Source organism: Oryzias latipes, chromosome 14, assembly GCF_002234675.1.
Source record: "Oryzias latipes chromosome 14, ASM223467v1".
Taxonomy (NCBI): Eukaryota; Metazoa; Chordata; class Actinopteri; order Beloniformes; family Adrianichthyidae; genus Oryzias; species Oryzias latipes.
In genome coordinates this window covers 19,674,676-19,702,258 of record NC_019872.2, presented here as the reverse complement: position 1 = coordinate 19,702,258, position 27,583 = coordinate 19,674,676, and the positions used below count along the sequence as shown (strand labels likewise).

The window sequence follows — 27,583 nt, the reverse complement described above, 5'->3', positions numbered from 1 at the left end:
GTGACATTCTCAGCATTTGGAGCCTTCATTCATGCTGGAGTCCTGATGCGCAGTCAGGAGGACCAGCCGTGCGCACAGCGCTGCTTCTGAACGTCTCCTCCCCTGTTTCTGCAGTGTTACTGTTTTTCCCTCCCGCTCATCGCGCGTTGTGCCAACGCTGCCCACACCGCAGGAGCAGGACGGGACTCACGTTTGCGCAGCAGCACGCTCCTTTTCTCCCCGTTCGCCTGATTCCTGGGCTTGATGTCCATCTTTGTCCTGATCCGCGCGCTGCCCGCTCTCAATTCATTCCCGCCTACTCTCATTTGCAGTCCTTGCTTCTTTGCGTTCCACACCTCAAACTGAGGAGCAGTGCCATTTCTGTGCTCAGCTTTTTCTTTTCTGGCACTAAAGGAGCACCTTCAGTAATTTTATTGATTTATAGATGTGAGGAATTTGTGGCTGATTCGAGCGGGTCGAATCAAGATAGAGACAGCCAATTATTTTATTATTTTACGCACCACAGCTGCACGGATCTGGAGCTGTGAGGCTTTGAGGCTTTGGGGGAAAACCTGCCCTGCTTTGAGGAGAGGCGTCGCGCTGATCCCACAGAGGAGGTCCAGTCAGGATAAGTGACCGGACTGAGTTTGTTATTGGCGGTCAGAAAACATACGTGTCATTTCGCGCAACAAGCAGGGAGCACGGCGCCAGCCTGCTGTGTGGATGGCACAGGGGGTGTCTTCCTCTGTTAATCTGGTGCAAGGGGGGCACGCTGTGACCACCATCCAGCTGAGACTCCGGGCTTTCTGTGAGTATCTGAGATCGGTGTGCGCACCGAACGCACCAAATCCAGGAACCAGCATCTTTAAACGAGTTTCTGAAGCCTTATTATTTGTCTGATTCACGTTTTAAGCCCCGATGCTAAATGTTCTGTGGATTGATTCAAAAACATATGAATAAGTTGTTAAAACTACATTCTGCGTATGCATGGGTAATTAGTGATAACCATTTTCCCACAGAGCAATGTGAGAGTTCAGTTACTCTCCTGAGGTCACAACATCCACACCGGGCTGACTCACACACAGCTGCACACAGGTGAGTAATTATGGTTTACAATATAAAAAAATAGAGTATTATATGTAATTTTTGGAGATAATATCTATCTAATATCTTGACTGCAAAAATTCAAAACGTCCCATTTTCATGAACAACAAACATCACATTGTTTTTTAGATCCTTAATGAAATTTCATTTACTGGCCTCTTTTATGGGGAGACAAGTGTTTATTGTTAACCTTCGACCTCTGCTCAGCAAACAGGAACATGCTTTATAACTATATCATTATCCCATAATGTAGGTCAGCCGAATTTCTGCTTAGAGGTTGTGTTTTGAGAGGTGTCTTAAGCTTGTAGACTTAAGGTCGACATTATGAAAGAACAAACTGTGGAGAATTTGATTATACTTAAAGGAAGCAAACGTGGTTCAAATGTCTGCTGCTGCCTGGTGATTTCACCAAGTGTTGGACAGCAAAGGAGATGTTTCGTTCCTGCTTTTCCACCACTTGGAGAGCCCACTTTTGCCATAGAAACATCACCCACTCACACATTTGTACAGGGCTGTGTGCCAAATGACAGTGCTTGGGTTTTATTTTTCTCACTTTATAGCCAACTGCCGTGCAATTTGCAGCAGCATCTATCTATACCCTGGAGTGGGTCATATATTTCTGTTGGGCTGCTTGTGTCGCTGTCCGTGGTGCTGATGTTGTCGCCTGATAGGCTGTCGAGCAAATTTCTTCCTTAATCATTTATTCATGAGAACACAAAAAGTTGATTCCTTCATCTGTTGGACTTTAATGCCACTGAAACAACGCAGCAGCAAAAAGCGTTCTGTCTCATTTCTGCAGGTCAGATGTAGCTCTGCTCTGCTGCATGTCAATGAGAGCTGGACATGGAGCATTATCACGTCTTCCCTGCTGTTTACACAACGCCTTTTGTCAGATGTGGATTGTCCTGCAATTTCAACAACTAAGTTTTTGGATTTATTACCTGTTGGAGTCTGGATTGTTTGCAGCCAGCAAAGCTTGAGGAGGAATTCATTTAAGTTGTCCGTTGTTGGGCCTCATTCGGAGTGCCAAAACAAAAGTTTTTACAGCATTTTAGAAGTGAGAATTGTAGTTTTTTTGGGAACATGTTAAATTTGCCCCCCCCCCCGAAATCATTATTATTAGTGGAGTCCTCCCTCTATTCCACAGGTGCAGAGGTAACATTTTTAGCGCTGCGCAGCACACAATGACCACATGTGTGGGAGTTGAACCACATTGCTCAACGGCTGTGACTCAACCATACGTAGGTGCCAATATTTCTGGCTCCACAAACTCAAATCGACCGAACCCTCAGATCCCACATCATTTGCATGTATAACAGCATGACTCTTTGCTTGTTTGTGGTATTAACCTCTGTTTCCCTAATGTTTTTGTAGGGAAGGCAACACCTGATCTTCTTTTTCTCCTGTTTTTCAGAGGTGACCCTTCAAATGCAACACAGTTTAATCTCCAGACCCTACATCGTCACTCAGCCATGATTCCGCTCAAGCGCATCTTAAAATACCCTCAACCTGTCAACCCTTATTTGCTCATCTCCCTTTTGCTGATCCTTCTCCCGGGAGCAACTAGATTTTCCCACGCCGGCAGCACACATGAAGGCAACAGCAGCGCCCCGAGCAACTGTTCAAGTGAGGATAACTGTTCCGACGGTGTGGTGCTGCCAATGTGGAACCCCCAGAATCCCGCTGTGGGTGATAAGGTGGCGCGTGCCATTGTTTACTTTGCAGCTCTAATATACATGTTCCTGGGCATGTCCATCATCGCGGATCGTTTCATGTCATCGATTGAAGTCATCACTTCTCAGGAAAAGGAGATCACCATCAAGAAGCCAAATGGTGAGACGACAACCACAACTGTGAGAATCTGGAACGAGACTGTGTCCAACCTGACCCTGATGGCTCTGGGCTCATCGGCACCAGAGATCCTCCTCTCTGTCATTGAAGTGGTGGGTCACAACTTCGAAGCTGGAGCTCTGGGGCCCAGCACAATTGTGGGCAGCGCTGCTTTCAACATGTTCATCATAATTGCTATCTGTGTCTACGTGGTGCCAGAAAGTGAAACTCGTAAGATAAAGCACCTGCGGGTGTTTTTTGTCACTGCCGCCTGGAGCATATTTGCCTACATCTGGCTGTACCTCATCCTGTCTGTGTTCTCCCCTGGAGAGGTGGAAGTTTGGGAGGCAGTCCTCACCTTCCTCTTCTTCCCCCTCTGTGTGGTGCAAGCTTGGATCGCAGATCGCCGCCTGCTCTTCTACAAGTATGTCAACAAGAGGTATCGTGCTGACAAAACCCGTGGCATCATCATCGAATCAGAAGGAGACGCCATGTTCACTAAGATGGACTTGGAGATGGATGGGGAGGGTGCAAACTCCCATGTTCACCCCAAAGAGGCTCTGGATGGGATGTTGGAAGGGGTGGAGGAAGGTGGAGGGATGAGCCCAGAGCAGGACCAAGAGGAAGAGGCCCGTCGGGACATGGCTCGCACCTTGAAAGAGTTAAAACAGAAACATCCGGAGAAAGACATGGAACAGCTGATTGAGATGGCCAACTACCAGGTGCTGGTCCAGCAGCAGAAGAGTCGCGCCTTCTATCGCATTCAGGCCACACGCATGATGATCGGGGCCGGAAATATCCTGAAGAAGCATGCTGCTGACCAGGCCAGGAAGGTGGTGAGCTGTCATGAAGCCAGCGGCCAGGAGGAGGATCCCAATACCATCTACCTGCAGTTTGACCCCTCTCACTATCAGTGCTTCGAGAACTGTGGCTCATTGAAGCTTTCAGTGAGCCGGCATGGAGGAGAAAGTGGCTGCACTGTTAAGGTGAGAGAATAAGTCATAAAACTGTGAGGTTGAATTTATAATAAACTTTAAAGCGTTTTAAGCATAAAATATTAACAGTTCTGCATTTTATCATGACTCCACACTGAATATTTGATGAAGTTTGACTCCCTGTGCCACACAGGTGGATTACCGGACGGAGGATGGAACTGCCAACGCCGGCTCCGATTATGAGTTTGCTGAGGGCACTCTGGTCTTCAAGCCAGGTGAAACCACCAAAGAGTTCACGGTGGGCGTCATCGACGATGACATTTTCGAAGAAGACGAGCATTTCTACGTCCGCCTGAGCAACCCGCGCATCGTTCACCGAGCCGAGGTGTCCATCCTGGAGCCAAGCTCCATCACCTCCAGCAACAGCATGGTGGGCATCTCCTCCCACATCCCTCCAAAAGCAGCCCTGGGGAAAGACCCTGTCGCCACGGTGACAATCTACGACGACGACCACGCCGGCATATTCACCTTTGAGAGCAAGTCCATGAGGGTCAGCGAGAGCGTGGGCAACATGCAGGTTAAGGTTCACCGGACATCCGGGGCGAGGGGGAAGGTGGCCGTGCCGTACCACACTGTGGAAGGCACGGCCAAAGCCGGGGAGGACTACGAAGACGTGTCGGGGAAGCTGGAGTTCCAGAACGATGAAACTATGTAAGATCCCTTCTCTATGCTTTCTTGTAGCTTCTCTTAACTGGCTTAATTATTACAGCCCACACACTGGTTATGTCAAACAGTCCTGCTAGATTGCTGTGCATGTTCTATTCTGGTAATGGATGAAGACTATTGTTATGAGTCACCTTTACTCAAAGAAGTTTAGATCTTCCAGGAGATGACGTTGGAGGATGACAGGATATAATTGTGTAGAAGACGGTGACACATTGAGTCTGATGCAAAAGAAGACTCTGAATGAACTGGAGCTGAAAGTCAGTCGGAGGTTTTTGCTGAGGTTGTCATGTGAGGCGACAAAATATAAAGAAGGTGCATGTAGGGAGGATGCCCAAAAGAGCAACCATCTAACCGGAGGCATGGTTTGTGAAATATGGTGCATGAGATGCAGCTCGTGCCATTGTTTTAACCAAAGAGTTCATGGATGCTCCAGCAGAGAGGCAGATAGATGAGATGATCAAGGAGGCGGAGTGCTCAGAGGGAGCACAGAGAGAGAGCAACGTTTTCCAGCTTTACTCTTGCTCTTTTGTGGCGGGGTGATGAGGATGTGTTTGCCATCTGCCTGCTTCAAGAATGGACCCTAACAGTTACCCACAACGCTTTGAAAAATGCCCTCAAAAACTAGTCAGAGACCGATCCACTAGAACGATTATACGCTCACAAAAGGAAGACAAAGGACGAACCATGTCAGAGGGATCTGTCTGCTGCAGGAGTATTTCAGGGGCTGTGTGTAGGTGTTATGTGCGGGCTGGCTGAGTGGGAGGGAAGGCAGGTGAATACATGGTGTCAAAGAGAAATCAGCTCTCCTGGTTTCTCTATTTGTCGTGGAGTTAAGGTTGTCTGTTTAGCCATTTTGATTTTAGCATTTCGCTGCTATTCACACCATCAACTGGGTTTAATTTAGAAGTTGTATCCATTTGAGACAGATAAGGGCCTTTTTGATATAAATTTGATGTAAAGGAGTGAATAGAGCTGTGAACATTCTCTGCAGAGACGCACTGAAGCTGGAGATGATTAGTCACCAGTTTATGAGAATGTTAGATGAGAAGAAGGAAACTAATATCTGCTCTCAAGAGAAGATGAAAAAGTCCGCTAAATTCTGAGCCAAAAGCTGGCTGATCAGAGTGACGCCAGCCCACAGCGACAGAAACATCTGCACACTTGATGTGGAGGCTTTTTTTTTTTAACAACGAGAAAGTAAAGACAGTGGTGAGCAGCTTCCAACAGGAAATGGCACTTTGTTGCCACAAAAGGACAGAAACATGGAAGATGAAAATGCAGCATCTTAGCTTTGCTCAGCTTCTTGGGCACTCCTTGGATTAAATGGCATGGCCTGAAGAAAAAAAGCACATGAACTCCAGGCAGAATGTCCCACTCTGATGAAAATTGTGTTTTTAACATGTTCTTTGGCATTTTTCTGCTGTTGGAGGACACATATAAAGAAAATTAAGCTGAAAATTGCATTTCTGAATATTTCTTCATTCAAATTGTTGTGAATCAGGACCAGACAAAAGAATATTGTTGGAAAAAGCTTGTAGTTTTGATGTTGAAAATAGGCTGGGTGGAGCCAAATGCTCCCTGCTCCATTCTGATGCATCCACTATAGATGGCCAGATCCATCTACATCTTCGTTTTCCTCATCTGAGCTGGCATCTGACGCAAAACTGTACTGCTGGATAGCTTTGATATTCCTGTTGCACCGGTAATGTTAGGTTACCGGTATATACCAGCGGGAGAGAGTATAAACAGGTGGATGATGGGAAATAGGGACTTCTCCCTCAACTCAGAAGTGAACTCCTGCCGCTCTGCAGAAACTTTAACCCAGAAAATGACATTAGATTTGTGAAAGACCACTGGTAACACTCTTGTAAAAGATCATAGGATGATCGTAGTGGGTCTTTAAGAGGGTAAATGTCTTTTTATTTCAAGTAATATAAATTTAACACATTTGTTGTAAATTTCAAGGGGGAAAATCAAATAAATTTTAATTAAATAAATGTACAATACTGTCTAATAGATGCATTTTTAAAAGACATTTATTGTATTTTCTTGAGTCAAAAAACAGCTTTTCCTTCTATTGTTTCCATGTATTAAATTATAAATGAACTAATGAAAGCTTTTTTTAATTTATATTCCTAGTTATGTAAAAACTGTTTTGCATAATAAAACACAAGTAGATTTTAGACAGAAATCAGCCAAACCAATCAATTTTTAATCAAATTATATTCAATAGAATCATAAACTTATAATCTAAATTGATTCAAATCACTTATTTTGTGCTGTGTTTCCCTTTACTCAGAACCTGAAGTGAGAATTAAATTTTCATGGCACTATTGAATTTGAATCGTTCTGTGAGCCCTGTAGACGGATGCTCGTCAAAGTCCAGCAAATATTTCTTTTCAGGCTTTCCAGCTTTGAGCTTGTGAACTTTCTGACACTTAAAGTGCTGTCTGTGCTCCTGGCTGCTCCGCAGGCTGCCAAAGTTCATCTTTCACACAGTATTGGCTTTCCTTATCCAAGTGCCTTTCTGGGTAAACAAGACAAAGAGCTGACACTTGGCAGCAGGTCTCCAGGCACCCCCGCCCGCATGTGTGTTAGTTACAGTGTCTGTTGCTTTGAGAGTCTTTTGTTTCTGTTTCCATAATCTGAAGAGATATTTGGGAGGAAGTTTTCCAGAGTTTGACACAAAGCCAAGAGGAACAGTTTCAAATCTCCGAGTGCAGATGAGTAATAATTTACTTTCTAAATTTGGTGCAGCGGTACGGTGATGTACTGACACAAACCTCTGAGCCAAAATAAACAGGCTGACATTGAAAACCATTTTGCGCTTTGTGTTCATAGATTAGAAAAAAGATCTGCACAAAGTCTTAGTTGTGTAGCATAAGCTTGTTTTTGTCAGTGCCTCAAAATGTGTGGCCATGTGCACTAGTTGAGCTAAAAATTGATTCAAGGGACTTACCAAGGACCTGGGAATGTGAAGCTGAAAAAAAAAAAAAACTGGATTCTGTCTTCACACCTGCAGCCGGATCGTTTCAACCCACTGAAAAGAAATAATTCAAAACAGCAGTTTCAGCTCACCAATCAAACAGGAGGGTTTGTTTCATTTAAGCAGCGACAGTGTGAGGCACTCCGTAGTTCAGGCTAGCCATACAAAAATGCAGGTTTAGCTCTGAATTTGATTGACTTGGAAAAATAACAAAGGCTGGGATTCGTGGCAGAACCTGGAATGTTTTAAGAGCTTAGGGAAGGGGGGGGTGACCCATACAGGTGCTGTGGGCTTTTTGGGTTGTCCAGGCCCGTGGAGGGTCGTAGACAAGAGCGGCAGCATCTTAAGGGGAGCGCAGGTGTGTCCTGCAGGTCCCTTGTGGCTTGGCGACCTTGAGGGACATCATAAAAATGGAACGTACCATTGTCGTGAGAGTGGTAATTGTATTGTGAAGTATTTTTTAATAATAATATAAGTTACACAATGTTGTCGTACAGTGCCCTCACACTGCACTCCAGTTGTTAATGAGGTACGTGTAGTGTCTTGTATTGACTGTCGGCAAATGCTGCACGCACGGGGTGTTCAAGATATATATATATAGGTCCGTGTAAGATCCCCGTAGGACCCCCACACAAACTAAGCCCTGATAGTCTAATTTCCTCATTTCTAACAGTCATGCTGAACAAGGAACATGTAAGTATCACACACTTATCCTGTGAAGAGCACTTACGGGCTCTTTCAGCAGTGCGTAGGATTTGGGAGGGTTAACCACAAAGAAAAATGTTAAATGGGGGGCCGGGAGGGGGGAAGAAGACTTTGGAAGGGTGGCCAATGAGAACAGCAGTATGGACGTCCCTTACAAATGAAAGGTTCAACCAATATACGTATTTGAAACAGGTTTATTATTGTTATTGATACTAAAACTGCAGTACTTTTTTTTCTTTTTTTACTTGTCCTGTCCAACAGCTGAGCAAACAGATGAGAGCTGAAAGTCTTTTGTGTTAGACATATTTTACTGTTAGAACTGGGCAAGCAGAAAACTGTTTTGTCAGTGAACATGGAGTCGTCAAGAGGTGAACACACTTATCGATCATTGACGGTGAGCAGAACAGCTGGAACAGGTTTTTATTCCTTTTTAATTTAATGTTTGGTTTAAGCAATAAATAACTGAGCAGCTATAGTAGCTATTTCATATTTCCAGGTCTGCCATCAAGAGTGCAGTGAGAAAGCAAATTTACTGACAGTTTTCAGTGTTTTATTCTCAACCAAACCTATTAATGTCAAAGCTTCCACTTAAAACAATGCATAGGTTAAAACAATACATTCTGTAAGTTCCTCTGGGAGAATAGAGGTACACCAGCTGTGAAAATCTTTAGTTCAGTGTGTTCAATTTATTTATAACGGCTTTCAAGCAATAAAAAAAAAACATTAAACCTTTCTATTTTTCTTGTGACTGAAAGACTGCATATATTACTCACACTGGACTGCTGGTCTTTATAGCGCCTTATTTAAGGGTGAGTTTGTGGCATTCAAAGCCGGGCTTTGTGCATGTGCTTGTGCAGAGTGGGTAGTGCACATGTGCATGTAGGTGCACTCCAGCACTTTCAAACAGCACTGCACCTCTGGGCATAACTGTTCCGCACACATGCACCACACTCATATGACATTTATGGGATAGCTGTACAAGCACACGACTCACGTGTGGAACTAAGGACCTCCCAATGTTTTAGGACATTTCGGAAACTCCCTCATAACCGTTTTCAATTCGTTGTTGCAGTCCAGCCCATTGGAATACACCATTAACCCTCTGTGGACCTACAAAAAAAGTCTGAGAGCATTTATAGACATGCAAAAACAAAGAAAAATGGTCAGTTTTTTACTTTATTTCTTTAACACTACAGCTGCACAATATGAGAGAAACTTGTGATATTAGTGATCAATATTGCGATAACAATGTAATTTGCGATACATGAACAAAGAACAAAACAACCAAAAAGTATCCTTTCCATTTCACTGCAACAGTTTGATTTAAATAAGAGTCAACATAACTTAAACCTTACTCCAAATGACCCTTGTCTACATAACAGGCAAACATCTAACATAAAAGGGCTTCATCTGATTGGTCAAATGCGTAAATGGATTTATTTGATTCGTTAAATACTTCAAGGTGCCAAAAGATTGTCTTGACACATTTAAGGTAACCATTTATTGCAATTTTCGTCGTCTTCTGCAATATGCAGATTGCACAGCTTGATATCGGGACGACGATAAAATTGCGATTTATTGTGAAGGCCTAGTTAACACCAAACATCGCACCTGCAATCATTTTACCCTTTTTTTGTATTTGTTTTAACATCTAAATGAATTTGCATCCAGCTCGGCATTTCTGCGGACTTAAATGTTTCTGTTGCAGCAACCAGTAATTTCAAGCCTTTATGCCCCCCTTCCCCCACACCACCACTGCCTAAAACTATGATGACGAAATCGTTCTTTATTCCACTGTGAACATTTTTTAGAGCATAATAAATCTCGTAAACCAACATAATTTTTTGAAGAGTCCCACTCTTATCATCTTTTGATGTATTGTAAAAGCCTTCCCAGTGATCTTTTAATTAGGAATATGCATTTTTTTAAGCCAAAAATCTACTCCCTGTGTCCTTTCATGGACATAGTTTCTGGACATACTTTCTGCAGAGCGACAGTAGTTTATTAGAAATTTGCCTCTAGGTTGCGAGACAGTTGACGCTGAGCAGCCCTGCCCCACCTTCCCCTCTCTGTTGCCGGGCGTTCTTCAGTTACATGCCCTCTTGCCACCTTGCAGCCTCTCACACCCCCAACTTAGCATCAGTGGTGCAACAAAAATGACGAGCAATATGGGAGCTATCCAGCCGTACAGTTTAGATCCAGATTCCAGCTCAGACGAGGAAAACAAAGACGTATATGGATCTATTTGTCTGTAAGTGGATGCATCAGAATGAAACGGAGCAGGGAGCTTGTGGCTTACTGTAGTAGCCTTGACTTCAGATCTACGATCTTTTTCAAACTCTATATTTTCTTCTTCTCCTGATTCACAACAATTTGAAAAAAGAAATACTCAGAGAGGTAATTTTGAGTTTAATTTTCTTCATATATATGTCCTCCATTGTCAGAAAAATGCCAGAAGAACATTTTAAAAACACCAAAAACAACAAGGAGCTGACATTTTCTTGTCCTTGTTTTACCCTTGAAGAAGTCAGAAGCACATTTCTGTGCAGTGAAGCTGCTGTGTTCATGGTGCACTTGGCCTCCCCACAGCCTCCCTGGAGCTGACAGAGATTCGATGTCAGGCTCAGGGACACCTCAGCACAGAAGATATACACTTGCAGACTCGATGGCCCTCTAACAAAACAGCAGTCCAGGGTTAAGTCATAAAACTTTGACCAACCTCTTATTCTGGATACGCTCTCATGCAGTGAACTAAATTTCCTGTCTTGCAGCATAAATAAGTGGAGTCTTAAAAGTCTGTCATTTTCAGACTTGTGAGCAGCTTGAAGGCTTTTGGACTCAAAGAGAAAAGTAAGGCTTTGTTTTTTTTGTTTTTAACCACTTCAATGCACTTTGAGGAAAAGAGAAAAAATCCAATAGCAGGCCTACTGAGGGCATTCAGAGCAGCTGTTTTAGCAACAGATGTTAAACAGCTTCTTCCCTCCAGATGTGGCACTATACGGGTTAGAAGAAGCTTGTGAGTTTAAAATGATCCTGAAACACTTTTTTAAAATAAGAAATAATTCAGATTATGATGCATCAAAGCACAGCATCATTTAGGATGGTCTCCAGTCTGCATTTTTGTTTTGTTTATTGTCTTTGCTTGTTTTGGATGCTAAAAGATCCACTCTAATTAAAACGATGTTTTTAGTGTTTTTGAACACGTTCTTGTTGCATTTCTAAATATGTCCTACTCATAATGGAAATATAAGAAAATTAAGATTAAAAATGTTTTTTTTAAAGCATTTCTTTACTCAAATCGTCGTGCAGGAGCAGACAAAAAGTGCTGTTGGAAAAAGCTTGTAGTTACGTAAAATCTAAAATCAGCAGACTACTAGCTCCCTGCTTCACTCCATTCTGATGCATCCACTTGTAGATGACTATATCCATTTACATTTTTGTCCTTGTCTGTGCTGGAATCTGGATCTAAACTGTATGAATGAAGAGCTCCAATATTGCTCCCCATTTTGATGCATCAATAATGTTAGTTTGGGGGTGTGAGGGGCTTTCAGCTAATGAGAGAAAGTCTTAACAAAGGGATGATGGGAAATGAAGGAAGGCTCACTCCCAGCTAACAGTTCGGTCCACAACTCAGAGTTTCTAAGTCCAAGGAATAACACGTTTTGTGTTTTTTTTGGCTGGCAACAACATACCGCAATCATTAATAAAGAACCACTGGGAACAAATATCAGATGAAACTGTATTTTCAAAAAGGTTTTACACAGAAGAACAAGGAGCTTTGAAGAAATAAACTAAAGCAAACCAGCCACGCACACACTTCTGTTTCCTTTAACACATCCCAACTACAAGCAACAACTATGAAACAAGATTGCCAGCATCTGAAAGACAGGAAGAAAAACAAGTGTTCTAAACGCTGTTAGAGGTCTGATTACTGCCTCAAAAAATGGAGACAAACTAAAGTGATGCAGCCATTTGGGGGAAGAAGCAAACTTGTGCAACAGCTACGTCCAACAGTAAAAGAAGGAGTAAAGGACATGGTTTGAATGAGCAATAACTGGTTACTATTAGTGACATGAGATTATCTTCCAGCGTTTATTAATTACAAATGATGATAACAAAAAAACAAGAACTTCTTTCAAATTTAATGTTTTTTTTCCTCCAATTTTCTGATGTCAATTTTTGAAATTCACAATCTGATTTTTTTACGAATTTAACCCCACAAACGTGTATAAACCACGTTAACCTAAAAATAGCATTTCTGAGCATTTCATTTTAGCTAAATTTTTTTATATATGTCCTCCATCATGAGAAAAATGCTCCAAAAACATGTTAAAAACATCAAAAATGCTATTTTCATTGGAGTGAATCTACACATCTAGACATTAGTCCAGATTTAACTCAAGTATGAGGGACATTAAAACAGTATGGTCGAAAAAGTGAAGCAGCATATATTCAGAGAATTGACTCAAGATTTAATTAAAACACAAGGAGAGATTAGTATTGGCATTTATAAATAATCTCAGATTCTACTTCTTAGATTAACATACACTGCTTTTGCATTCTGGTTCAGTATTTTTTAAAGGAGAATTAGTCAAAATATTTTTTGTCTTTCATCTGGCACAGATCATGCGTTTTCCCTCCTCAGTGTTCCAGTTCTTGTGCAAATATAATGGCCAAATCTGATGTAACCATATCTTCAGAGACAGCTTCGTAATTACAGTAAACAAATCAAAATTCAATATTAATGCAAAATTACATCTAAATGAGGCCTTAGAGGAAAGTTTCCCTTATTGTTAGGTCCAATAAGGTAATATTATGATAGTGATGTTTTTTACTCTTTCGTGGGTGTGTCCTGCTTTAAATCTCAAAAGTATCTTTAAGAAGTCAAGAAAAATCAACAAGACGCAATGAAAATTAACCTGAAAGCATCCTGGGAGGAGGGGAATTTATTTAAAAAAACAACAACGTTACATTCAAATCCAAAGATGCTTTCACACTGAGCTGTTTGGTTTGAACAAGAGTTTATTTCCTGAGAGAGTCCAGATCATTAGACAGGTGGACAATCTCACTTATAGTCTAGTTTAGATAAAATCAAAGCGCTGACAGCTTCTAGTCCGATTTGAAGATGTGCTGTTGGTTAACGAACATATTTACCGGTAACCCTGGAAAGCACACCACATCCTATAATTAAGATGATTTTTCCCACAAAACCGTTTTGCACGCAGGAAACCTTGGTTCTATTCCCTGGGAGTGTAATGAGCTAAAAATCCAGTGTGAGTTCTGAGGCAAGACCCGTCGCGCTGCTGCATATCTCAGTCTCCCTGTGCCTTGAAAACACAGGGTTGTGTCAAGAAGGGCGTCCGGCATGAGGCATTGCTCACAGCAATATTAGTTTAAGATGCAAAAATGTTGACATGAATGTTCTGGAAAAAGAGCACCTTTTCTACCAACTGTCTCAAATTTGATCCACACTTTTTTAACATGGTGTTACTGTATTATATAGAATTACTTAACAAATTTTGCTGTTTTTCAATGCAGCAAGTAGTTTTTTTTTAAAAATAGAAAAGTTATTATAACCTTTAACAGAACGTTTCCCGCCAAAAGTGTTTGAGATTCCGTGAAGGCTGCCATTCTTAAATGAGCAAACAAAGCCCCTCTACTGCCTCTAGTGGAATGATGATAAACTACAGGGCAGAAAGCATGGACTAAGTTATATACAAAAGGTTTTTAGGAAAGTTTGGATCATGCTAATGAGATATGGGCCTCAGAAATGTGTGTATCACATATGAAATGAATGGTTATATAGGATCATTCAGTGTGTGAAATCAAACCCAACAAGGAAGGGAGACATTTTTCTACAATACCCACTAATTTTAACCATCAGTGGGAAAATCACAGTGAGAAGGTGGCTTCAGCGCTCTGCATTTAGAGTAAAACACAAAGGAACAGCAGCTTACAGTGTGAATCTTAAGAACACAAATCAGAAATAATTGAAGGGTAGAGAGGAGGTGAAGGAGAGGAAAGCACTTGTCAGAAAATCAGTAGAACCAGTCAGGGTTTCTCCTTCATACTGTTTTTCTTAATAGTAGGTGTTTTTCCCAAACTAGCAGGTAGCTGTGAGTTGTTTTTTCAGCTCAGTGATGAACAAAACGATGATGTGAGTTTAGTGGAGTTTTCCCAACCAAAACCAAACCATCCCAAAGGTCAAGGAGCCCACAAGTGGACCACTGCCTGGTAACAGGTTAAAAAGAAGGTTAATCATACATTAAACCCATTGACTGAATATGATAACTGGACTGAGTGACTTCTCCTCGCTGGCGTTCCAAACAGGAAAGTACCCACTGGTTCCAGGAATCCAAATTCCCATAGACTTCAATGGAGAAATAAACAGCTATTACTCAGTCATTCTATTTGTCAGAATAACCATTCTTTCCTAATTTTTTCATGATATTTTTTTCTACAAGTTTTTCAAGTTAGAAGCTGACTAATGAAATGCTTCAATAAAAACGTGCACTCTCATGTCAAATGTTCGAAAACTTTGATTGACAGATTCCCTCAAGTCCGCTTTTAAGTAGTAGGAGTGTGGACATCCAACGAGCTCACTTCTGATTGGTGGGAGTTGTTGTCATAGAAACGTTGGCTCAGACCGACTTGCAATAACTGCTTACTGACGCAATCTGGCTCCATCATGGTGACCACCGTAAAAAAAAAATGGCGACTGAATTGACTTCATTTGGTTGGAGCTGGAAGTAAACCAATTTCTATTAACAACATCACACTCACTTGGTCCAGTTCTCATTTACAGTCAATGATTACAACTTGAAGAAATATGAGATTTGCAAAATATGGTATTCTATTTCCTGTAGTTTGTTAGCTTGTGCAGCTCAATGACCTTTTTTGTTTTGTTTTGTTTTGTTTTCCTGGGAACTTTCCTCTGTGCCAAATCTTCACGTTTTCAAAATGTTTTTTTTTTTTCGAGCTGCATTTTCCTTCTCCACAAATATGCATAAAATGTAACATTTTGAAAATTACCTACATTTTACATTTGAGTCAAATTCTTTGAGGTTGTATGAAAGCCTTTTATTTCATTTTCTGAGGATTTTGACAAATGTGTATATTTAGTGTTCATCTTCGAAGGCTACAGCTTCACAAACAACTCCATCTTCGCATTTTTTTTATTTAAAGAAGCGACCAGAAAGCTTCAAAGTCAGCTGAGCAAAAGCACAAGCTCCTTTGTTTCAAAACTACATTGCGAGGACTCCAGGCTGTGCCGCTATTCACTTTGCTCCCACTGGTATGACTCCTCCTGACATTAGACATGGAATGACGTATCATCGGCGTTTAAAATACATTTCTGCTCGCAAATGCTCTCCCTGCATGTTGTCGAATCCTGAGAGTATACGTGTAGACGGAAATAGACAACCACCCACATATCATTAGGGAGACGGAGGAAGAGAGGGGGGTTAGAGATGCTGATTGTGGCAGTGGAGGAGAGCTGAAGGAAATCTGCCGTTCACTGTTTGACGCTGCAGCTTGATGCGGTGTTGCAGCGATCAGACTGCAAAACTCAAAGAGAATTCAGAGTCTGACTGAACCTGTATGGTCTCATAGAAGCCCAGAGGTCCATTTCTAAGCTGGATGTTGATTCAGTATTTTAATTTGAAGGATGGAGAAGACTGCCCTCTAGTGGACGGGTGTGTAAACATAAATTACATAATTTGTTTTCTTCATTTTTATTAATTAAGCTTGTCATCTCACCTAACGGGATAGTTTTATTAAATGAAACAAGTTCATGCAGGGTCTCTGGTTACTTTATTTTGTAATTTCTTTTCTTGGTGGTGTACTTAGTTCCACCCTCTCTTTATATTGTCACTCTTCTACCATCAGGAAGCTGCTAAATGTGAAGATCATTGATGATGAGGAGTACGAGAAAAACAAGATCTTCACAGTAGTACTGGAGGAGCCCATTCTGCTGGAAGTGGGACAGAGACATGGTGAGCTGATTTATTATTAGTAATATCACTTGGATGTTTCCAAAAATAATGTTTTTTTTCATGATCGCATATTTCTTTCTAGTTAAGCAGTATATTATTTTCTAAAAAAATTTCTTATTAATCTTTATAAAAGATTCCCAAACAAACAGTTTGTGCCCACATTCTTTTACTGCTGTAATTCATTGTCCTTTAAAATGTAACTGTACCTTTTAAAAATACATTGCTAATGACTATAAATGATGCTTTGCTCATGTTACCAGCCAAGGTTGTCAGTTGAATCTCTGGGGGAGAACTTGCAATTATAGGAGGCTGCCATGCCACTCAAAGGAGATTAATTCAAAAAGAAATCGAGTGAGACCAGCAGATTGCATCACGCCTGGAAGGCTGGTTTACATTGTAATTCAATTCTCGATCCCATTAGCCAGCAGCTGTCTTCCTCTGCATTTTGGTGGAAGGCTTGACAGTTTTTCCATCTGTTCCGCTGTGCAGGAGACACCAATGACAACAAGACGGCGGTGGGGCCGGAGGACGTGTCAAAGATGGGTTGCCCCATCCTGGGGGAGCACACTAAACTGGAGGTGGTCATTGAGGAGTCCTATGAGTTCAAGGTAACAGGAAAAGCAGCTTTTTGCCTTAAATCCAAACTTTTACATTATTGAGGTTTTTTTATATGATGAAACAAAAAACTGAGTTAATTCTTCACATCTGAGCAATAGAAAACACTAAACCGTGCTCATGAGTTCTTTCTATAACGGCTCTTTATCGCTATTTTCTGCTCCCCCAACTCTCTAATCATTCTGGTGTTCCACAGGGATCATCTCTGGGTCCTGCTTTGTTTAATTTTTATATGTTACCTCCTGGGGTGCACAGCGGTGTCATGGTTAGCACTCTCGCTTGACAGAAAGAAGTTCTTCATAGATACATGATTTACGTTTTTCAGAAGATTATTACAGTAATCAAGCAGAGATGTGTCATTTTATGTTGATGATATCTGTTAGACCTTTTCTAATCTAAAGGTTTGTTTAATTGCAATCAATTCATGATTGTTGCTCTAGATAGTTCCATTCAAGTTAGCCTTTGAAATATCAGTGTATTTGTCTAACCAAACTTGTATACTTTGGAATCTTTGGGCACTATTGTTGTTAAATCTAATTTATTAATCTAAAAGAACAAAGTTCTAAAGTTTTATTTTAATATTATAAGTGGCAAATTAATCTTTTTTTAACCTTTTTAACCAAAAAAAACAAAACAAACTGCTTGTTGTAAATATGGTTCAATCTGTTCACAAAATCACAATTTGTTTATTAAAGAAGAGTTATCAATTATCAATAAATGTCTGTCTTAAACATATTCTACATATTTATGCATTCATTTATTTACGGTATATGTTTCAGGCTCATGTTGCTAAGACAGCCCACTTCATTTCAGAACTTAAACGGAAATTTCAGATTCCTAACATCTTGGTAGCTAAAAATTGGCTTTTTTTCTTTTTTTAAAAGTGATGGAGCATATTTTTTTTACTCTTTGAGTGATTTTCTCAAAGAGAAAGAACTTTTTAAGCAACTATTTTCCTTATTTTTCAGTCAGTGTTTCATTTTGTCTGTTGTGCTTCACTGTCTAGCATCTTTTTATAAGCAACAATGTCTATGATTGCTTCTTAATGTAACATTTCTTACAAACTGATTCCAGGGGATCACACAGAATTACACTCAAAACTTGAGTCATTCTAGGAATAAAATCTTGACCCAGTTTTCGTTTCGTCATAGTAATTTCTCTTTGAGTCTTCAACATAAATATTTAACTTTTTCAAAGATGTTTGTTAAATTATGTGTTAGAGTAAGTGTTAAGCTTGTTCAACTAAAGCCTCTGTCAATATAGTTTACAATTCAGCTTTTTATCCAGACTAAATATTTAAACATTTGCTGATATTTGCATCATTAAAGCAATTATTTCTTTGGAAATAATTGAATAAAAATGCACACGATTGCTGCAGAACAAGCAGAAAAACTTAAAATGAAAAGAAAAATCAAACTGCATAATGAAAACAATTTGAAAGTCTCTTATTTTTTAATGTGCAGAAATTATTGGAAAACTCTGTCTCCACAGGTTTGTGTTGCAGTCCTCCTCAGGAGAGAGGGAAAATTGGGTCACATTTCTCTCTAAGTCAATTTAAGCACCTTTAAGGTGCAAAATGATCCTACAAAAACAGTTTCCTGTTGTTAATTGGTTGTTGTAAAACAGCTTTAAGGTGGTAGAAAAAAAGCCTCATACCTGAGGGATAACAGTGATTCAAGCTGCCTCCCATCTGTTTTTGGGAGTCTATTTGCCCCACAGTCGGAGAAGAAAAAGCTGCTATATTGAATCTGGAATTCCAGCTTCAGTCTCCACAGTAACTACATGCGCCCTCGGTTTCCCTGTCTTTCGTCTGCAGAGCACAGTGGACAAGCTGATCAAGAAGACCAACCTGGCTCTGGTGGTGGGCAGCAGCAGCTGGAGGGAGCAGTTTGTTAGTGCTGTCACTGTCAGTGCAGGTGAGCTGCAGCATGCATTCATGTCTCGTCTGTTCAGCTCTTTAAAGGCAGACCTGGACAGGCTGCCTGGACCTGCTCCACCAGTTGCCTGGTAGGCCTAAGTATCAGGTGTGTCTCAATAAAAATAAAAAAAAGTCTGCCAATTTTATTTGAAAAGGCTAACAGCATCATAGAGGGAAAGACTGAGCTTTTTAAAAGCCTCATTTAACTATATTTGGTGATTCTGGGCTTATTTGCTGCATCTGTTTAATCCAGACAGTCCATAAAAAATGCATGAAGTGGTGAATTCCTCCTAAGGCTCTCCATAGAAAGGGAACTGGCCGAAACAATTAAAGCTCCTAAGCAATTGATGCGGGTGTCATGTCCTGCTTTGACCTTTCTGTTTTGCCCTTTTGAGGCTAATTTGCTTGGCTTGGTGAACCTTTTAGATCTGCAGCAGTGCGTGAAGCAGCACAGACGCAAAAATACCGTCCGTGTGCCGTCCACTAAACTCCTGCTCGCTTTGGTTCCTTCTCGATCTGTTTAAAGTCTTTCACATTTGCATGCAAATGTACACATTAGTAGAAAGTGGGGCATTTTCTACTGATGTGATCATTTAAAATGGTTATTTGTTTACAATCTGTGCACTTCTGGGAGCAATAAAAGCTGACAGCAGCACTGTACGTCAGTCAACAGTGGATAAAAGGGTCTGTTTGGCTTGTAATGCCACCATGTTCTCAATTTCTAATGAGATTAACTCCTGCTTAGGAATTATAGGTCAGGTTTTTAGGGGTCATTTATGTCAAAACAGTCACCATTAAACTGTCATTGAGCAAAATGTAGCTGTGGAGAACATGCAAACTGTTCTTTTAATATTTAAAAGAACAGTTTGTAGTGGTTTCTTTGTTTCCTTCTTAGGGGAATACAACGAAAGGGTTTTCTGTGATTTTGTCTTTGTCAGTTTTATCTACCTGAGACACAAAAAAAAAAAAAATCAAAGATTTGTCCTGGAGCTAACCCTCTGTTACTGCTTAAAAATAAATGAATTACCTCTCTTTCGCAGCTTCTGCTGTTTTTGAGAAGGACAAATCCAAACTCTTTTCTTGAAACTCTGGCTTGACTTTTAAAAAGAGAGAATACGCTCACGCTTACAAATGTGGACATGATGGTTTCCTGCCTTTTCAAGACTTACATGATGCAAACCTCAAGAATAAGGCAAGAGACGAGCTTTAACAACATAAAGTCAAAATTCAGAAACAACATGTAAAAAACATTTCAAAACTATTTTTAATATGTATCATTGGGATCTATAAATTGTTTTGGATATCATCATAATATGATCGACTGTGACGGCATCTTTTTTGAATAAATTCTAATTAGCAAAAATAGGGCTGGATTGAGAAAATCGATTAATCAATCGGAATTGATCCAAGCTTGATTGATCAATGATGGATCCATAAAATTAGAGATCTGTCTTTCATGTCTTTCTTTTTCCGGTGATCTAACGCCTAATAGCATCGAAAGCCAAAGTCCACTAGCTTGATGGTAACGTATACTGGAACCTTCCATTGGACAGCTAATGCTAACACTCGTTCAAACATACATTACTGACTAAATGAATAGCTGTATATATTCACAGGCATGTATTTTCCAATCTCTAAACGGAAACATTTTAAAGGTAAAAAAAAGTGGTTTAAAGCACTGCGCTAGCCCCACCTAGTGGCCAAACTGAAACGCCCTCCAGGAGAGGCTGAACATTTACAGTGGTGGACAAAATTGTTGGTACCCCTCAGTTAAAGAAAGAAAGTCCACAATGCTCACTGAAATGACTTGAAACGTTCAAAAGTAACAATAAATTAAAATTTGTTCAAAATCAAAATCAGCCATTACGTTTGAGTTGTTGATTAACAGAAGTATTTAAAAAAACAAATTAATGAAATGGGACATGATAAAAATGATGGTACCTCCATAAAAGACTGAGAACTAATTGCCCAGGGGGTCATGATGAACTCAGGTATGTCCTTTAATTGATATCACAGCTGTTTTCAAACCCAAAATCAGTCAGACTGCCTATTTCAAGGGAGACAAATAGTCACGTTGCTGTTTGGGGAAAAGGTGTGTACCACACTGAACATGGACAACAGAAAGCGAAGGAGAGAATTGTCCCAGGACATTAGAAGCAAAATTATAGACAAACATCTTAAAGGTAAAGGCTATAAAACCATCTATAAACAGCTTGAAGTTCCTGTGACGACAGTGGCACATATTATTCAGAAGTTTAAGACCCACGGGACAGTAGCCAACCTCCCTGGACGTGGCCGGAAGAGGAAAATTGATGACAAATTGAGGAGACGGATAGTTGGAACTGTATCCAAAGAGCCCAGAACAACCTCCAAAGACATTAGAGGTGAACTCCTAGATCAAGGTACATCAGTGTCAGATCGCACCATTCGTTGTTGTTTGAGCCAGAGTGGACTTCATGGGAGACGTTCAAGGAGGACACCACTGTTGAAAGTAAATCATAAACAGGCCAGACTGGAATTTGCAAAAATGCATGTTGAGAAGCCACAAAGCTTCTGGGAACAGATGAGACAAAACTGGAGCTTTTTGGTAAGGCACATCAGCTCTATGTTCGTAGACTCAAAAATTAAGCATACAACCAAAAGAACACTGTCCCTACTGTGAAACATGGAGGAGGCTCAGTTCTGTTTTGGGGCTGCTCTGCTGCATCTGGCACAGGGTGTCTTGAAATTGTGCAAGGTAAAATGAAATCTCAAGATTATCAAGGCATTCTGGATAGAAATGTGCTGCCTAGTGTCAGAAAGCTTGGTCTCAGTCGCAGGTCAGGGGTCTTCCAACATGACAACGATCCAAAACACACAGCCAAAAACATTCAAGAATGGCTAAGAGAAAAGCGTTGGACTATTCTGAAGTGGCCTTCTATGAGCCCAGATCTGAATCCCATTGAACATCTGTGGACGGAGCTGAAACATGCCATTTGGAGAAGACACCCGTCAAACCTGAGACAACTGGAGCAGTTTGCTTATGAGGAGTGGGCCAAAACACCTGTGGACAGGTGCGGAAGGCTCATTGACAAATACAGAAACCGTTTCATAGCAGGGATTGCCTCAAAAGATTGTGCAACAAAATATTAAGTTATGGGTATCATCATTTTTGTCCAGCACTATTTCATTAGTTTTTTTTTTCAAATAATTCTGTTAATTAACAACTCAGAAGTAATGGCTGATTTTGATTATTTAATTTTCAATACATTTTAACTTATTGTTACTTTTGAGCATTTCAAGTCATTTCAGTGAGCATTGTGGACTTTCGGTCTTTAACTGAGGGGTACCAACAATTTTGTCCACCACTGTATGTTGTAATGTGAGCCACTTTAGAGCCTTTACAATGTTAAAGATCTGCACATTTTTGTTGGAGCGTCTCCATTTGAGAAATCATGTAATACGTTTGGTGTTAACAATCTCACTGGTTTATTTTTTCACTCATACATTTTACAGTGTGTGAACTGCATCAGATTAATATAAATATATTTAAAACCTTTATAGATTATTAATGTATTTGTACACAAATATGAGCCTGAAATGTGTATACTGTGTAAATTCAAAATCGAATAGAATCAAGTGGATCGAAAGAATTGGAAAAATAAATCTTAAATTAAATCGATCTGGAGGTTCTAGTGAATCAAATTGGTTTTGGAAGCTCTAAGCAAAAATAAATTTCAACAAGAAAAACACATCTTAAAATTTTTACTGTATGAATAAAGAAAAAAATATAGCGTTGTTCAAAACAAAATACTTTATTTTCAGGTGACGATGATGAGGAGGAGAGCGGTGAAGAACGACTGCCGTCCTGCTTTGATTACATCATGCACTTCCTGACGGTTTTCTGGAAAGTTCTCTTTGCTTTTGTCCCTCCGACTGAGTACTGGAATGGCTGGGCCTGCTTCTTTGTCTCCATCTCCCTCATTGGCGCTCTCACAGCTGTGACCGGAGACTTGGCCTCACACTTTGGCTGCACCGTCGGCCTCAAAGACTCTGTCACCGCTGTGGTGTTCGTGGCTCTGGGCACCTCCATTCCAGGTGGGTGTTTTGCAGCAGGTCGGCTCTAACAGTAGATTTGCCCCAGTTTACCTCTGGGGTTTGCTTGTGAAGCTGAATGGGGAGGCTTGTGTGACCTTTTTAGTCCTCCTGGGATGTCAGGAGAATTTTCCCTACAGCTCTTGTCTCACACAATAACAAGTCTCCAGCAGAAACCTGTATTCCTATTTCACTACATCCCTAAAACTACCAGAGAAAGAATATAAATTAAGTCTTGACAGGTTTAAGCTTGGCTATAGACGCATTTAAGCTTCTGCATGATTTATACATGCACACATAAACACATAATCTTACACATTATGAATTGTGTAAGAATCACATGCTTTCAGAAGCCACGGATCATGACAGTATGTCTCCTCCATTTTTCACAGTTACAAAGTAAATACATAGAGATTGATTTGGGAAACTATTCACTGCAGCATGTGCTGAAGTGGAGTCTAAGAAATATACCACATCCTCTTGGCCATCACAATTTAATTATTGTCAAACAAAATGTGTCGGAAATCTTTTTTAATACTCACAGAATCAAAATAAGACAAGTTTGTTTTCTACTCAAAATGTGCTGCAGTCATTTTTTGTCCCTAGAATGCTGTATTTTTATTTTGTTGTAGTTCAGCAAAATAGATCACTCAGGAGTTTTTATCTCTCCTGAACAGAAAGAAAGTTGTTCTTGTACCAGCAGACCTGCCAGATGCAACACATTTACAGTATGAACCAGTTTTAAATTGAGCTGTGTTGTAAAATAAATACATGTAAACAACACTAAACAGACTCGACATCATGTCTTCATTAACAGACCTTTGGCAACCTTCAGACTTACTTGTCTGCTTACAATGAACAGTTAGTTAAAGTCAGAAGCTGTTCGGAGCAAAGCCCAACCATACTAAGGAGGCATTTCTATCACGATGAAAGTGATTGTTCCCTGGATGACAGTGGGCCCATCAGTATGCCGCCACAGTCTGAATCCTTTGAAGAGTTTGAAGGTACTTTGAATTTAATGCTGTGGCCTTCACAGTCTACAGCTCCCAACCCAGTTAAAGCTGTGAGAAACTGTGGAGAAGTGAAAACGCCACAAAAGAAAATGTTCTTACAGATGATAGATAATCTTTAAACTTTTTCTCACTCCGATCATCTTTTGATCTTTTGTAAAAGCGTTCCCAGTTGTCTTTATGCCGTTTTTAGCCTAAATCAATAAACCCAAGTTGTTTAATAGGACAAAGTTTCTGCAGAGCAGCAGTAGTACATTATATAGTCACCTTCAAGTTGTGGGCAGGACCATCGATGCAGAGCATGCCCCCACCTACCGTCACCCATCTGTTTGCACTCTCTGCTGCTGGCTTACAGCCCGTCACAACCCCAACCTAACATTACAGGTGCAACAAAAATGGTGAACATCATCAGAAAAATGCTGTGAACATGTGAAAAACACCGCAAATACGATTTTCATCAGAGTTCGTCTTTGAATTGCAAGCATTTCCTGTAACCTTTGTGATTGTGATCTTCAACACTCCTGTCTGTGTAGGGCTCGCATGTTCTCCTCGTGCATGAGTTGGTTTTCTCCGGGCACTCCAGGCTCCTAACACAGCCTAAAAACAGGCTTCGTAGGGCATTTGGTAACTCTGATGCTACGTATGTGCCGCGTTCAAGAATGCGCTGAACACGGGCATTTGTAGGTACTCTTTATTAAGTCCACGGTGGTCTGTTGCTACCCGATACTAGCGTTTGTACTCACAGTTAGAGGAGGGTTGGTGCAAAATGTTAAAGTAGTGCAAATCTTGCAAATCTTGCCCTAGGCATTTTCTTTCACAGCTCTATTCCAATATTCAAGGATTCAAGGAGTTTTTATTGCCATTGTCAGTGAACAAAGCAGTTTCACAGACTAGGAATTTGCTGCGGTGCCAATGTGCCACATAAAATACTTCAGAATAAAAAAATAAAACAACAGTAAGCAAAAGAAAAAACCACAATAGTCAGACCATTACCTGCACCTTCTTCATCCTCTGTTTGCACCTTTTGCACTATTGTACTTCTATTTATTGGACTGGTAACTGGACATGTACATTTAAGGGGGGAGGAATTAAAAAGTGTTCATGAGTCTGACTGCAGAGGGAAAGAAACTGTTCTTATATGAAAGACTTGGTGTCACATAATGACTCCAATATCAATTGGCACAACCATGTATTGAAATGGATGCTGCCCATACATCACTATAAAATCCAAGTCCCTGATTGGTCCCAATTCAACCTGGTTTAACTTTCAGCGCGAATCCAATGGCCACACGTTTTGTACGTAGAGCCTAGAAATTGACTTAAACACGTGCGTAGTGATGTGTAAACATGAGCGTTATGAACATGACAGCCTGACATGTGCATTTATGAGCATTTATATAGACTCTTCATCAGAATGTGTTTCCAAGCCCGGTGTGAACGTAGCATTAGTTGTACCCAGGTGTGCATGCGATTGCAGAAGTGGGGATGTGTGTGTGTGTGTGTGTGTGTGTGTTTGTGGCGCTGCAATAAGTTAGTTACCTGTTGAACCCTTGTGCTATCTTAGATGACCCCACCTTTACTTTGACGTGTTATTCCTACCATGACAAAAGTGGATAAAGGTGGAAAGATTTCATGTAATCCATGGACACCAGTGAAGATCACAATCATTGAAGAAAAAAGGTTCAGCGCACTGTCTAGTGGGTCTAGATGACCCAACTCCCAATGTTAAAGTGCCTAGGATAGCACAAGGGTTACGGTGTACCTCACTTTCACCCAACTGTAGCTGGGCTGGCTCTAGCAACCCTGAGACCCCAAAAGGGGTTCAGTGGGGTTCTAAAAATGGATGGATGGATATTTTAACAACCCCCCTGCTCCTGTTACAGACACATTTGCAAGTAAGGTGGCTGCCATCCAGGACCAATATGCCGATGCCTCGATCGGGAATGTGACGGGCAGCAACGCCGTGAACGTGTTCCTGGGCATTGGGGTGGCGTGGACCATTGCAGCCATTTACTGGCACACCAAAGGAAAGGCATTCAAAGTGAACCCAGGCTCCCTGGCCTTCTCAGTCACCCTCTTCACCATCATGGCTCTGGTGTGTGTGATGGTCCTGCTCTACCGCAGACGTTCCAGCGTGTCAGGTGGAGAGCTTGGGGGCCCACGGACAGCCAAGCTCCTCACCTTCTTCCTGTTCCTCTCCCTCTGGTTCATCTACATCCTGCTGGCCTCCTTGGAGGCATACTGCCATGTGCCTGGCTTCTGAGACCAAGAGAAAAGCACAGACGTGACTTTTCTCCTTGTTTTTACACTCTGTTGAACATGTTTTTCTCTGTTTATGTCTATTTTCTCAAAGGTTTGTAACTATTTGTATCATTACTTACTACTAATACTGCACAATATCTCACTGACAATGAATCCAAGGACTTGCAATTTTGTTACCACTGTTTAACTGTGAAATTCTAGCTTCAGCCATTCAAATTTGTAACTTTTCGGCTTTGTTTTCACATTTCTTAATACTGTTACAGACATGTATTTTTTATCTGTATAATTCGCATCAAATCCATTTTTGACAAATTCACCTTTTTTTGCTCAAAGTGCAATATTGATGTTTTTAGATGAACAACCTTTGCATTTGGTGGATAATGTTAAAGTGGAATACAATTAAATACGGTGCATGGTGTGACCCTATGTATTTACATACACGAGAAGATGAAAGGTTACAAAAAATGTGATATTGCGTGTTAAATTTAAACATGAATTATTCATTGTGATCATGTACATGATGAACTATGTGCGTGGGAGTTTTGTATAAGATGTTTTTTTTTTTCTTTTTAATTTTGCACGGTATCAGATGAACAGCTTCTTGGTGAACTCTTTTTTTTTTTTAGTGCTGTAATATTTTGACAAGGTTTTTGAACTGTAGATGTGTTCCTGTACACGTGAATCACAGCTGTATCATACTTTCTTCACTGCCTGGCTCCCCTCTCAACAAAGCGTTCTCCATCAGACAAAAAAAAAATTTGATTTTGTTTTTTTCTCATCAGAAATTATCCTGAACCAGAGCTCCTGCTTTAAGCTGTACAAAATTCTTTGATTACAAAATAATGAACTTGATGTGTGTGTGTGTGTAAAATGAGTGTGCACAACGAGTCTGTGAAGCACAACTTTGTCTTTGATTTCACAAATGGTACAAAATGGTAAAATAGTCTGTATCGGTATGAAAAAGAAGTTTACTCCTCTATGCTAACCAACTGTTTTTCAAAATTTTTAATATTTACATTTTAAACATAAGAACAGGGAGATTCTTTATCACAGCACAATCACATCATTGGACCTGCAAATGCAAAATATTTGTTATTCATTTCTTCCAGTGTCTCCTTGTGTCCCACAGTGGGTGATACTGCAGTTTTTTTTGTAAGTAAGCTGGAGTCTGTATAGCCATATTAGTTGTAACTGTATTACAGTAGAGTTATTTCTATGATCTATTTTACTTTATTGGTATGCACGTTTAATGTATAAATAGTGGAAATAAATGGTTCCGATTTATAATACCATACAAAGTCTTCATCTATCAATGCTTCCCTTCAGTGGTTTTGTTTATGGAAACGTCAACTTATTATTTAAAGCTAAACTCTAAAAAAGTTCATTAACTATTAATGAACAGTTAACATTCACACCTAAAATGAAGAAAAAAGTTCAGTATGCTG

At 40.5% G+C, this 27,583-nt stretch overlaps 1 protein-coding gene across 3 annotated transcripts; it reads left to right on the top strand.

The window, feature by feature from the left end:
- LOC101166574 (sodium/calcium exchanger 1) lies at nt 1-27,430 on the top strand. Of its 3 annotated transcripts, XM_011483709.3 has the most exons (10): nt 1-787; nt 999-1,074; nt 2,231-2,324; nt 2,498-3,899; nt 4,042-4,559; nt 16,153-16,259; nt 16,749-16,867; nt 18,691-18,790; nt 22,597-22,869; nt 25,760-27,430. In XM_011483709.3, exons 4-10 carry the CDS (start codon nt 2,556-2,558, stop codon nt 26,137-26,139), a joined length of 2,841 nt encoding a protein of 946 aa, XP_011482011.1. In that variant the 5' UTR covers nt 1-787; nt 999-1,074; nt 2,231-2,324; nt 2,498-2,555; the 3' UTR covers nt 26,140-27,430. The 3 variants fall into 3 exon arrangements, with proteins under 3 accessions (XP_011482011.1, XP_020564680.1, XP_004076736.1); XM_004076688.4 differs by lacking the exon at nt 2,231-2,324 and having other exon boundaries at nt 2-787; XM_020709021.2 differs by lacking the exons at nt 999-1,074; nt 2,231-2,324.
- Nucleotides 27,431-27,583: the final 153 nt, after the last annotated feature.